This window comes from Rhinoraja longicauda, chromosome 13 (genome assembly GCF_053455715.1).
Source record: "Rhinoraja longicauda isolate Sanriku21f chromosome 13, sRhiLon1.1, whole genome shotgun sequence".
Taxonomy (NCBI): domain Eukaryota; kingdom Metazoa; phylum Chordata; class Chondrichthyes; order Rajiformes; family Arhynchobatidae; genus Rhinoraja; species Rhinoraja longicauda.
This window is the reverse complement of record NC_135965.1, coordinates 32331917-32345632: the sequence shown is the minus strand read 5'-3', so window position 1 is coordinate 32345632 and position 13716 is coordinate 32331917. Positions and strand designations below refer to the sequence as shown.

At 44.8% G+C, this 13716-nt stretch overlaps 1 protein-coding gene across 1 annotated transcript in view; it reads right to left on the bottom strand.

Annotated features, from left to right (window-relative positions):
• Positions 1–13716, bottom strand: part of LOC144599218 (rho guanine nucleotide exchange factor 9-like) — a 49968-nt gene that overhangs the window by 30963 nt on the left and 5289 nt on the right. Inside the window, exons 2-5 of the mRNA XM_078409975.1 lie at positions 12955–13194; positions 12481–12660; positions 3614–3793; positions 1974–2206 (exon numbers count right to left, since the gene is read on the bottom strand). Of these exons, the coding sequence (XP_078266101.1) occupies positions 1974–2206; positions 3614–3793; positions 12481–12660; positions 12955–13194 (833 nt within the window). The remainder of the gene's footprint in view (positions 1–1973; positions 2207–3613; positions 3794–12480; positions 12661–12954; positions 13195–13716) is intronic.

Below are 13716 nucleotides of genomic sequence, written 5' to 3'. Positions count from 1 at the left end.
CTCAAAAATATCCATTGACTTAGCCTCCACAGCCTTCTGTGGCAAAGAATTCCACAGATTCACAACCCTCTGACTAAACAAATTCATCCTCATCTCCTTCCCAAAGTAACGTCCTTTAATTTTGAGGCCATGATCTCTAGTTCTACACTCTTCCACTATCGGAAACATCCTCTTCACATCCATTCTATCAAAACCTTTCACTATTCGGTACATTTCAAAGAGGTCCCCCCTCATTCTTGTAAAGCAGAAACCTTGGACAGGGACTTTCCTCCTTCTCACATGTAGACACCTGAAGTATTCTTCCTATCAGCCGAGTGGAGATCGTTAACTCAGCTGACAGGGCTACACACTTAGTAGATCTTTTCAAGCAACTGGACATCTCCCTCCCGTTTCTGGACCTCAACATCTCCATCACAGGAGACAGACTAGTGACGGACATTTACTACAAGCCCATCGACTCGCACAGCTATCTGGACTACACTTCCTCCCACCCGGTCCCCTGCAAAAAGTCTATCCCCTACTCCCAATTCCTCCGTCTACGCCGCATCTGCGCCCGGGATGAGGTGTTTCAGACTAGGGCTTCCGAGATGTCCTCATTCTTCAGAAAACGGGGCTTCCCCTCCTCCATTATAGATGAGGTTCTCACTAGGGTCTCTTCTACATCCCGCAGCTCCGCTCTTGCTCCCCCTCCCCCCACTCGCAACAAGGACAGGATCACCCTCGTTCTCACCTTCCACCCCACCAGCCAGCGGATCCAACATATCATCCACCAACATTTCCGTCACCTACAACGGGACCCCACCACTGGCCATATCTTCCCATCCCCTCCCCTCTCTGCGTTCTGCAGAGACCGTTCCCTCCGTAACTCCCTGGTCCACTCGTCCTTTCCTACCCAAACCACCCCAACCCCGGGCACTTTCCCTTGCAACCGCACGAGATGCAAAACCTGTCCCTTTACCTCCCCCCTCAACTCCATCAAAGGACCCAAACAGTCTTTCCAGGTGAGACAGAGGTTCACCTGCACCTCCTCCAACCTCATCTATTGCATCCGCTGCTCTAGATGTCAACTTATTTATATCGGCAAAACCAAGCGCAGGCTCGGCGATCGCTTCGCTGAACACCTGCGTTCGGTCCGCATTAACGCAACTGATCTCCCGGTGGCCCAGCACTTTAACTCCCCCTCCCATTCCCAGTCTGACCTCTCTGTCATGGGCCTCCTCCAGTGCCATAGTGAGGCCCGCCAGAAATTGGAGGAGCAGCACCTCATATTTCGCCTGGGCAGTTTGCGGCCCGGTGGTATGAACGTCGACTTCTCCAACTTCAGATAGCTCCTCTGTCCTTCCCTTCCCAGATCTCCCTCTATCTTCCTGTCTCCACCTATATCCTTCCTTTGTCCCACCCCCGACATCAGTCTGAAGAAGGGTCTCGACCCAAAACGTCACCCATTCCTTCTCTCCCGAGATGCTGCCTGACCGGCTGAGTTACTCCAGCATTTTGTGAATAACTGGAAATTAATGTTCAGTTGCTTCCTAATAAATCCTATGGATAGCAATTGGAATTAGTTTCAAAATGCATTCAGATTAATCATCAAAATCTCCGGCTGCTTCTGACTGCATTACATCCCCAGATTTTTGGCACACAGCCAACACAATAATATTCTTCATCTAGGTGCATGGAGCAATTTTAAATTTGCCTAGCACTTTTTCTAGAGATTAACTGGGTCAATTTCTCCATCTCACTGAAGTAAGGTTGAAATGAAATGTTTGCTGAGTGGCAAAATATTGTTTGGCAGATTTCGTTGTCATGGTGAACAAAGTAATTAAGGAAACTATTTTGGATAACATATTTCTACATTCCGTACATTCAGATATTGATAATTATTCATATTCTGTTCATAGAATTTCTGTTACATGGATCCGTCCCATTTTTATACATGCCGACTAAAGTCAATGGGCATCAGGTTTAACACTTACGGGTGGGACGGTATGGTCGTTTTCAGTAGCTCCTTCAGCAGTAGTGGATATTTACAAATCTTTTGCACCGGCATAATCAGAAACCCATCTAGTGTGAGGTTGATCATCTGTTGATGCATTCGACAGACCTCAAAAAAGTAAGAATATTTTTCCACCATTACAAGTTTAGACCATTCCTCAAGGGCATCTAGGTGGTTTTTGCAGTATTCAGAATACAACATGAAACTTTTCATCTGCGAGTAGAAATAAAGAGAGACCAGTCAGTCGGTGAAGCTGAGATGAACCAGAGGTGAGCAGAGCCATTCAGTACAGTACAGTTTAGCTTATTGTCACGTGTACCGAAGTACTGTGAAAAGATTTTGGTACACGCTATCTAGTTAGCAGAAAGACAATACATGATTACAATCGAGCCATTTACAGTGTATAGATACATAAGGGAATAACGTTTAGTGCAAGGTAAAGTCACCAAAGTCCGATCAACGATAGTCCAAAGAGGTAGATAGTAGTTCAGGACTGCTCTCTGGATGTGGTAGGATAATTCAGTTGCCTGATAACAGCAAAAACTATCAGTGATAGATCGTTCATTATATACTCACAGGGAATTAAAATAACAGCTTGCATTTCTGGAAAGGAGGCTGGATATTGTTTAGAGAAGCACAATGGATTTTAAGGATGTGAGGCATTATAAAGAAAAGTCAAAGCCTGACTTCTGGGGGGGGATGGCACATAACCGTAAAATGGCTTTGAAAGAAGGATGGAATGCAGAAGAGGTGAGTCTAAGAAAAGATGGGGATGGAGAAGCAAAGGCAAAATGTTCATTATCTTTAAATGTAATTCACAGGATGCACTCTTCATCAGTGGCACCAATACTCAGCTCCCATCCCCAGTTGGTCTCTTGTGGATTTGTTTGCTATGTTCCTTCCTCTAGCATCACAAATTGCAACTCCTCGATCATTCAGTCTCACTCCTCTGCCTTTTTACCTCCGGCCTTTGTCCAAACATCTGCCTATCAAAAAAACCTCCTCACATGTATAAACCTATTGCCTAAGAAGTATAAGAAAATAACTGCAGATGCTGGTACAAATCGAAGGTATTTATTCACAAAATGCTGGAGTAACTCAGCAGGTCAGGCAGCATCTCGGGAGAGAAGGAATGGGTGACGTTTCTGTTCGAGACCCTTCTTCAGACTGATGTCAGGGGGGCGGGACAAAGGACAAAACATATTGCCTGCCAGGCTTTGCCCTGCCCCGCCTCTCTTCCATCTTTCTGGAGAAAAGGAATAGGTGATGTTTTGGGTTGAGACCCTTCTTCTGCCTGATTCGAAACGTCTCCAACTCCTTTTCTCCAGAGATGCTGCCTGACCCTCTGAGTTACTCCAACATTTTGTGTCTATCTTCAGTGTAAACCAGCATCTGCAGTTCCTTCCTACACATTTGTCCCGCAGAGTATTTTCAACAATCTCTTTTTTTAAATTTCAGATGTCCAACATCAACATATTTGCCATGCTCGCTCGCATTGTCCATAGTATTGAAGCCGTTTTAAAATTCTTGAACATTTCAACAGCCAACTTTGTGGCTGGAGGGATTTATGTGTATTTTACACCTGTCAAAAGAGAATCGGTATAGCTCATCAGCACTCACTTGCTCAGTGAAGCAGACACCAAACTCACTCAAGTGGGGTTGTTCTAAGTTGTAATTCTTCTCCATGCTGGATAGCAATTTCTTGTGCATTTTGTAAATGTCCACGATGTTTGAAAAGAGAGTTACCAGTCGTGCATGAGGAAACAAGTCTTTTGCTTTCTGACACTGTTTGTAGTAGCCCTGAGGTAGAGAGGAGAAATGGATACCATTTTTTTAAACACGAGTTTCATACTGAGCCACGACAAAGTTTTATTCAATTACTAGATCAGGTTTGCTTCAATGCAATACATTTGCCTTAATATTCCAACCACACTGCCAGCCCACTCTGCCAGTGGAATATTAGGAAGTGATGCAGAAACTTAAAGTGGAATATAGAACACAGAGCAGTATCAGGTCTGCACAGGAACAGGTCCTTCGGCCCACAATGTTTGTGCCAAACATGATACCTAGCTGAACTGAACTTATCTGCCTGCACATGATATATATCACTTCTATGTGCCTTCCTAAAAGTTTCTTAAATACCACTATTGTATCTGACTCCATCACCATCCCTGGCAATGTTTCAGACCCTACCACCATCTATATAAAAAACCTTCCCCACATATCTTCATTATATTCCCCCCCCCCCCCCCACCCCCCACCCCCCACCCCCCCACCTTATAGTTATGCCCTCTAGTGTTGGACATTTCCAGCCTGCGAAATAAGGTTATGGCTGTCTACCCTCTGTATGTCTCTCATCGTTTTATATACTCCTATCAAGACTTCCCTCATCCTCTGACATTCCACAAAAAAACAATCCAAATCTGTCCAACTTCTCCCTGTAGCTGAAACCCTCTAATCCAGGCAGCATCCTGGTTAAAAAAAAAACCTCTGCTTTGCTTTATCTTATTAACTAAAAGGGTTCAAATAGTTCATATCGTAAATGTTCAATATAGCATCCGTCCCAACAGGGGCACACCGTTGTGCAAAATTAAAAACTGCCCCAAAAGGTTGATTTGAAAAAGTCAATAAGAATCTAGAAACAAGAAACTGCAGATGCTGGTTTACAAAAAAAAGACACAGTACTGGTCAGGCTGCATCCCTGGAGGACAGGGATAGGTGACATTTCCTGAAGGGTCCCAACCCAAAAACGTCACCAATCCATGTTCTCCAGGGATGCTGTCTGATCCGCTGAGTTACACCATCACTTTGTGTCCTTTTTTGTAAACCAGCATCTGCAGTTCTTTCTTTCTCCAGCACAAGAAGATGATTGATCCAGATGGGGTGCAATAAAGGATATGGCACTATGGGACAAATAAATGCATGGCAGTGGAGGGGGGCAGGAAGCAGCAAAATGAATATAATAGCCATAAGGGTTTCCAATATCAAGTGTGCTCTTAAAAAATTGCACACAGTTGGAGCTCATGGCTATACAGTTTGTGCACATTCGCCAAGGCTTGGTCGCGGGGCCTTCCATCGCCCGGCTCGGCCGCAAGACGTTTCAGCGCCCAGTGCGACTCAGCCGCAGGGACTTCCATCCCCTTGCGGGGACTGTGCGGGTCGGTCGGGAACGAGCTGTCTGTCCGTGGGCGTGGGCGTGGGGAAGAGAGTGGAAGTTTTGTTGCCTCCATCACAGTGAGGGGGTGTTTGGAGTCACTGTGATGGACGTTTGTGTTGGGGTTATGTGTCTTGTGTTCTTTTTTTGTATGACTGCTATGTAGTTTCATTCGGTACCTTGGTACCGAATGACAAATAAAGCTCTGTTATACTGTTATACTGTCAATTCCATCTGAAAGGTCAAATAAGTGTAGTTCTTTGGAGCAAGGAGCTTATTATTAGTTCACAAGCATACATACTCTATGGGTTTTTCTTTGATATTACAGAAGCATGTTGTGAAGTAAATTGGGAGGTGCTAGTCTCCCTGATTGACTCGGCGTCTTACCCATTCCATTTGCGACAATTCCTCCCATCCAGCCAACTTCCAACATTAGAATCCCACTCATTCAGATCTTTTCACTGGACCAACAGTGTATTATATTATAGTGCCAGCAATACAGATCTTAAAGGTTAGAATGAACAGTAGTTCGGGGGGAAATATCATAATGATATGTGACTCAAAGTTTGATGACATCGCTCGAAACTCGTCACATTAATCTTGTTACTTTCTAAAAAAATGCACTGGTCGGTTTTCTTACATTTTTCGCAGCTTAAGTTCTGTCAGTACTCAACAGAGGCCTTACCTTTGTATCCCTATGCCCACACCTGAATGAGTTCCGGGCTCGCCATGATGTAGAGCTCTTCTTCTGTCGCCTTTGCCTCCGGGCCTTTTTCCCTGGTAAAGATTTCTTACCGCCCATCACAACCCCTTTTCCTGTCTCGAAAATGTCCTCTTCCTCTTGGATTCCCCCTGCCAACCTTCTACCCACTGTGCACATTTTTGCCAGTGCCTATCTGATCTCCTGGATGCTGACCATTTTAATTCCCCTTCCCATTCCCACACTGACCTTTGTGTCCCGGGTTTCCGCCATTGCCAGAGTGAGGCCACATGCAAACTGGAAGAACAGCACATCATATTTCGCTTGGGTAGCTTACAACCCAACGGTCTGAACATTCTCCAATTCTAAGAGCTAACAATCAGTCAGGAAAAGGTCGGGAGAGAAGGAGCAAGGGCGACCGTTGGCTGAAAGCGAGCAAAGTAAGTGAGTGTTAATCGCAGGTAGAAAGGCAGTTTAAAAAGAGTGCCAAAGGAACACTAGCAGTCAGTCAATAAAGCACATACCTCCAAGCTTGTCAGGAAGACAGGATAGAAGTAAGTGCGTGGATTAGCTGATCAATTAAATTGGATGTTTGGCAAATTGGCCAATTAGGTAATTTAGAGACTGATATTAACAAGGCTTGCACAAGGGGTGTAGCCCTATTGAGGGAAGTGCCCTGTGAGAAAAGTGCGAGTCTTCGGCGAGAAGGCTGAGGTGAGGAGGTTACACTTGTTTTCGAGCCCGATTTTTTTATTAGACAATAAAGTAATGGCGATAAGTTGGTGCAGTGTGTTTCCTGCAGGATGTGGGAAGGTAGGGACACTGCTGGAGCTTCTGGGAGCTACACCTGCACGAACTGTGTCCAGGTGCAGCTCCTGAATGGACGTGTGGTGGAGTTGGAAAAGCAGCTGGAAGACCTCGGGGCCATCCGGGAATGCGAAAGTTTCCTGGACAGGACCTACTGCGAGGCTGTCACACCAAGGGTCCAGGTCGAGCGAAGGTGGGAGACCGTCTCGGAGGGGAGCGAACGTGGACTACAGGAGACCCCGGTGGCTGGGCCTATTGCAAACAGGTACACCCTCTTGGGAACTGTTGGGGCAGAAGATGCTTCCAGTCCGAGCGGCAGACATGTTGGCGGCTCTAATCCAGGCAAGGAGACTCGATCGGGGAGGCGGAAGTTGGGAAGAGTCATAGTAGTGGGCGACTCCATTGTCCGAGGTATGGACAGTAGATTCTGTGGTGACAGGTGGGACTTGAGGATGGTCTGTTGCCTCCCTGGTGCCAGGGTTCAAGACATCACGGACCGGCTTCAGAACATCCTAGTGAGGGAAGGCGATCAACCGGAAGTAGTTGTGCACGTGGGCACGAACGACATCGGGAGGAAGAGGAAGGAGATACTGCGACGTGAGTTTAGAGAGTTAGGAAGAAGACTGAGAAGTAGGACATCGAAGGTGGTTGTCTCTGGACTGCTACCTGTACCTCGTGCTGGTGAGGGCAGGAACAGAGAGATCGGGGATATGAATGTATGGCTGAGGGGCTGGAGCAGGGATTTAGATTTCTAGACCACTGGGATATCTTCTGGGGTAGGGGTGACCTGTACAAGAGGGATGGGTTGCATTTAACAGCAGGGGGACCAACATTCTGGCAGGCAAGTTTGCTAGTGCTACAAGTGTGGCTTTAAACTAAGTAGTGGGGGGGAGGGGTCGACAAATTGGGAATATGAAGATGGAGTTAAAGGGGAAGCGAATACAAGAGAAAATGCAAAGGACTCTCGAATAAATAGGGAGTTCTAGAAGGGATATGAGAGTAAGGTCAGGGCCAATTGTGTGAGAGGGGAGGTGAATACCGAAATTAAAGTGTTGTATTTAAATGCGCGAAGTATAAAATATAAAGTGGGTGAGCTTGAGGCTCAGTTAGACATTGGCAAGTATGATGTTGTGAGAATCACTGAGACATGGCTACAAGAGGACTAGGGCTGGGAACTGAATATTCAGGGGTACACAACATATAGAAAAAACAGACAGGTGGGCAGAGGGGGTGGGGTTGCTCTGTTGGTGAGGAATGATATTCATTCCCTTGCAAGGGGTGACATAGAATTAGGAGATGTAGAATCAGTATGGGTAGAAATGAGGAATCGTAAGGGTAAAAAGACTCTAATGGGAGTTATCTACAGGCCCCCAAACAGTAGCCTCGACATAGGGTGCAAGTTGAATCAGGAGCTAAAATTGGCGTGTCGCAAATGTAATGCTACGGTGGTTATGGGAGATTTCAACATGCAGGTAGACTGGGAAAATCAGGTTGGTAATGGACCCCAGGAAAGAGAGTTTTGTGGAGTGCCTCCGAGATGGATTTTTAGAACAGCTTGTACTGGAGCCTACCAGGGAGAAGGCAATTCTGGATTTAGTGTTGTGTAACGAACATGAGCTGATAAGGGGACTCGAGGTAAAAGAGCCATTAGGAGGCAGTGATCACAATATGATAAGTTTTACTCTACAAATTGAGAGGGAGAAGAGAAAATCGGAAGTGTCAGTATTACAGTATAGCAAAGGGGATTACAGAGGCATGAGGCAGGAGCTGGCCAGAATTGACTGGAGGGAGGCCCTAGCAGGGAAGACGGTGGAACAGCAATGGCAGGTATTCCTGGGAATAATGCAGAAGTTGCAGGATCAATTTATCCCAAAGAGGAGTAAGAGGCACCCGTGGCTGACAAAGGAAGTCAAGGACAGCATAAAAATAAAAGAGAAGTTCAACAAAGCAAAGAAGAGTGGGAAGCCAGAGGATTGGGACTCTTTTAAAGAGCAACAGAAGATAACTAAAAAGGAAATACGGGGAGAAAAGATGAGGTACGAGGGTAAACTAGCCAATAATATAAAGGAGGATTGTAAAAGCTTTTTTAGGTATGTAAAGAGGAAAAAAATAGTCAAGGCAAATGTGGGTCCCTTGAAGACAAAAGCAGGGGAATTTATTATGGGGAACAAGGAAATGGCAGACGAGTTGAGCCGGTACTTTGGATCTGTCTTCACTAAGGAAGATACAAGCAATCTCCCAGATGTTCTAGTGGCAAGAGATCCTAGGGTGACATAGAGTTCCTAGGGGAACTGAAGGAAACCCACATTAGGCAGGAAATGGTGTTGGGTAGACTGATGGGACTGAAGGCTGATAAATCCCCAGGGCCTGATGGTCTGCATCCCAGGGTACTTAAGGAGGTGGAACTTAAGGAGGCTAGAAATTGTGGACGCATTGGTGATAATTTTCCAATGTTCTATAGATTCAGGATCAGTTCCTGTGGATTGGAGGGTAGCTAATGTTGACTCACTTTTTAAGAAATGAGGGAGAGAGAAAACAGGAAATTATAGACCAGTTAGTCTTACATCAGTGGTGGGGAGGATGCTGGAGTCAATTATAAAAGACAAAATTGCGGAACATTTGGATAGTAGTAACAGGACCGTTCCGAGTCAGCATGGATTTACGAAGGGGAAATCATGCTTGACTAATCTTCTGGAATTCTTTGAGGATGTAACTAGGAAAATTGACAGGGGAGAGCCGGTGGATGTGGTGTACCTCGACTTTCAGAAAGCCTTCGACAAGGTCCCACATAGGAGATTAGTAGGCTAATTAGAGCACGTGTTATTGGAGGTATGGTATTGACATGGATAGAAAATTGGTTGACAGACAGAAAGAAAAGAGTGGGGATAAATGGGTCCCTTTCGGAATGGCAGGCAGTAACTAGTGGGGTACCGCAAGGCTCGGTGCTAGGACCGCAGCTATTTACAATATATATTAATGACTTGGATGAAGGGATTAAAAGTTCCATTAGCAAATTTGCAGATGATACAAAGCTGGGTGGTAGTGTGAACTGTGAGGAAGATGCTATGAGGTTGCAGGATGACTTGGATAGGTTGTGTGAGTGGGTGAATGCATGGCAGTTGCAGTTTAATGTGGATAAGTGTGAGGTTATCCACTTTGGTGGTAAGAATAGGAAGGCAGAGTATTATCTGAATGGTGTCAAGTTAGGAAAAGGGGACGTACAACGAGATCTGGTTGTCCTAGTGCATCAGTCACTGAAAGGAAGCATGCAGGTACGGCAGGCAGTGAAGAAAGCCAATGGAATGTTGGCCTTCATAACAAGAGGACTTGAGTATAGGAGCAAAGAGATCCTTCTGCAGTTGTACAGGGCCCTAGTGAAACCGCACCTGTGTGCAGTTTTGGTCTCCAAATTTGAGGAAGGATATTCTTGCTATTGAGGGCGTGCAGCGTAGGTTTACTAGGTTAATTTCCGGAATGGCGGGACTGTCGTATGTTAAAAGACTGGAGAGACTAGGCTTGTATACACTGGAATTTAGAAGGATGAGAGGGGATCTTATCGAAACGTATAAGATTATTAAGGGGTTGGACATGTTAGAGGCAGGATACATGTTCTGAATGTTGGGGGAGTCCAGAACAAGGGGCCACAGTTTAAGAATAAGGGGTAGGCCATTTAGAACGGAGATGAGGAAAATCTTTTTCAGTCAGAGAGTTGTGAATCTGTGGAATTCTCGGCCTCAGAAGGCAGTGGAGACCAATTCTCTGAATGCATTCAAGAGAGAGCTAGATAGAGCTCTTAAGGATAGCGGAGTCATGGGGGGTGGGGAGAAGGCAGGAACGGGGTACTGATTGAGAATGATCAGCCATGATCACATTGAATGGCGTTGCTGGCTCGAAGGGCCGAATGGTCTACTCCTGCACCTATTGTCTAATCCCCCAGCCATCCCCCCCCTTCCCTATCTCCCACATACTCCCCTTTCTTCACCACCCACTTCCATGTGCCGCACCTGGACTTGCACCTATTTCACCTCTCCCCCTCCACCTACCATCTGCCACCACAATTCATAACTTTTCAATCCTTTTGGCTCACACCATTTTCTTCATCTTTGCCTTGTGCCCAACCATTGGCCTATCAACCTCCCCCCTTGCCTGCATTCACCTATTATTTGCCACACTTCATCCTACCCTCCCCTCTTCTAGCTTTATTTCCCCCCCTCCCCCTACAATCAGTCTGAAGAAGGATCTTGACCAAAAATGTCACCTATCCATGTTCTCCAGTGATGCTGCCAGGTCCGTTGAGTTACTCCAGAACTCTGTGCCTTTTTCAGTACATGTAGATCATTTATTAAACCTCCTGGCACCAACCTTGGTGCAGTTAGTCGATGCAGGGATGCATTTTCTATGAGTTTCTGCTAATTCAGCCTATTGACTTAACAGGGAAATTTAACTTAAGCTTACAAATGAAAGGGGCCTTGAATATGAGGAACTTATAATTGACTTTAGAAAAACCAGTGGAGATTACGACCCACTCTACATCAATGGGGTCTGTGTGGAAAGGGTACCAGCTTTCAGGTTCCTGGGTACGCACATCGCAGAGGATCTTACCTGGTCTACCAACACCATCACCACAGTAAAGAAGGCACAGCAGAGACTCCACTTCCTGAGGATCCTCAGGAAAACCAACCTGCAGGAGAAGCTCATGTTGTCCTTCTATCGCTGCTCCATCGAGAGTGTGCTGGCATACTGTATAACCACATGGTATGCCAGCTGCTCAGAAAAGGACAGGAAGGCCCTTCAGAGGGTCATCACGACGGCCCAGAAGATCATCGGCTGCTCACTGCGCTCCCTGGAGCACCTGTTCAGCCTACGCTGCCTCAGTAGAGCAGGCAAAATAATAAAAGATCCATCCCACCCCGGCCACCGTCTGTTTGTTCATCTGCCCTCTGGTCGACGTTTCAGGTCGATCAAATCCCGAACAAACAGACTTAAGAACAGTTTTTACCCCAGGGCCATACGAGAACTGAACACTACCTTTGCACTAGGCAACACCGTTAAAAAATCTTGTACTTAATATAATTGTATTTAATTGTATTTATGTATTTATTTGCTTTTGCATTTATTGCATATATGTTTGTACGCACCGTCAGGATTGGCTATTTTTTAATTTCGTTGTACTCGTTGCAATGACAATAAATGAATATTATTATTATTATATTGGGAAAACCATGGAAAGGGTAGAGAGAAAGTGTCAATAGAAAAATTGAAAATGAAAATGGTCATAAATGTAAAAGCATAAAACAAATTATGGGGATTATATTATTATTTAACCAACACAAACAGAGGCCATGTATGCAAAATTGAGGGTGCAAAAATGTGGGAAGAACACAGCAGGTTGGAAAGTAGCTATGGAGTGATAGAGACAGTTAATATTCCGAGTCGAGACCATGCATCAGGCCAAATGCTCTGGTCGAAAATGCACAAGGCGGTTTTTACACAGCTGTCAATGTTTGGAATGCAGGCAGATTCAAATATGACTTTTAAAAGGGAATTAATATATGGAAGATAAGAAGTTGCTCTCACAGTCCTAAAGGCCCTAATTTATTTTTCAGTGGATTGCGAACCTTTGGAATTCGTCACCTAAAGTCTGATTCATTCTCAAGATGGAAACTCTTAGACATTGTGGGCAGAGGGTTGGAAAATAGATAAGGTTCAGGACCATATGTGATCACATTGAAAGCAGATGCTCGCTCCTAATTCTATTTCTCATGTTCTTGCATCTTTAAATTAAAAAAGTATCACGAGTTCACTAAACATCCATAGACTGCTTACCACATGAATATCCCGTAGATTTTTGACATAGTCCCTCTCCGTGTTTATGATCTCCGTGATGACGTGTGCTCTTTTATTCGCTATATCTGGTAAATGTGCCTTTCTTTGTGGACGTGGCTTACGTTCAGGTATCGATGTCTCCATGGGCTCATTTGCTTGCATTTCTTCCTCAGAATCCATCTTCAAGAACATAAGTAGAACCTTCTTTAAATACCTTGAGTAAACATAATTACACTATCTAGAACTCAGTCCAACATTTTAAATAATGGACATTCACATGTTCATGTATTTTTTTTTCTCTGCAACGTCAGGGGTGGTTTCAGATCCATGGCCCTGCAAGCTTTGTAACATTACATTTAGAGTGAAGATTTCCATGTGTTTCTTTTGGCAATATATCTGTAGAAACTTAAAAAGTGCCTTGATTGACATATAAGTGTATGTTACAGTGATTTCTGATTTGGCCCTGCATCTTACCTCCATAATTTCACTTAACTGAGCAATCATTTTGATGGGATTTGGGTTCATTGTGTGCTTTTCAAACACAGAAGCCTCTGCCTCCTCCAATATTGAGAGAGATGCGAGCATTTCAGTGATTATGATGTTATTTTCTGACTCAACTCCCACTGATGGTTCCATTTCAACAGTTTCAGATTTTGTTATTGATAATGTGCTGTCTTGTGTGGATTCCTCATTTGGTGTTTCACTTCGTCCATACTACAAGAACAAAGAAGAAAATTGGATTTAGTGTGCACTATCAATATGACACTCCCATTTATAAGTATAATGTTAGCACCACTGAAATCAATTAAGAAATATTCTTATTATATGGAACTCGGAGATTGTAAACTATTTGGCTTCTTCACCTTACAACTGTGGCTGCTCAAGGTTGCAACTGAGGGATTTTTGGACATCGAGATGTCAGAATTTGTGGGCATTGGGCAGAAAATTAGATGAAGCGCAAGGTCAGTGTGATTGTATTTATTGTCCAAGCAGACTCGGAGTGCCCACACCTGGTTCCATTTCTCTTGTTTCTACACCATTAAATTGTACAATTAAAATTCTGTCATTGAACCTTGATGGCACCTCTTCAGAAATGGAAGAATGACACAAAGTGCTGGAGTAGCTCAATGGGTCAGGCAGCATCTCTGGAGAACATGGCCACATGAGCCTACCCCTCTTCTACAGAGATGCTGCTTGACCTGCTGAGTTACACCAACAATTTGTGTCTTTGCTTGT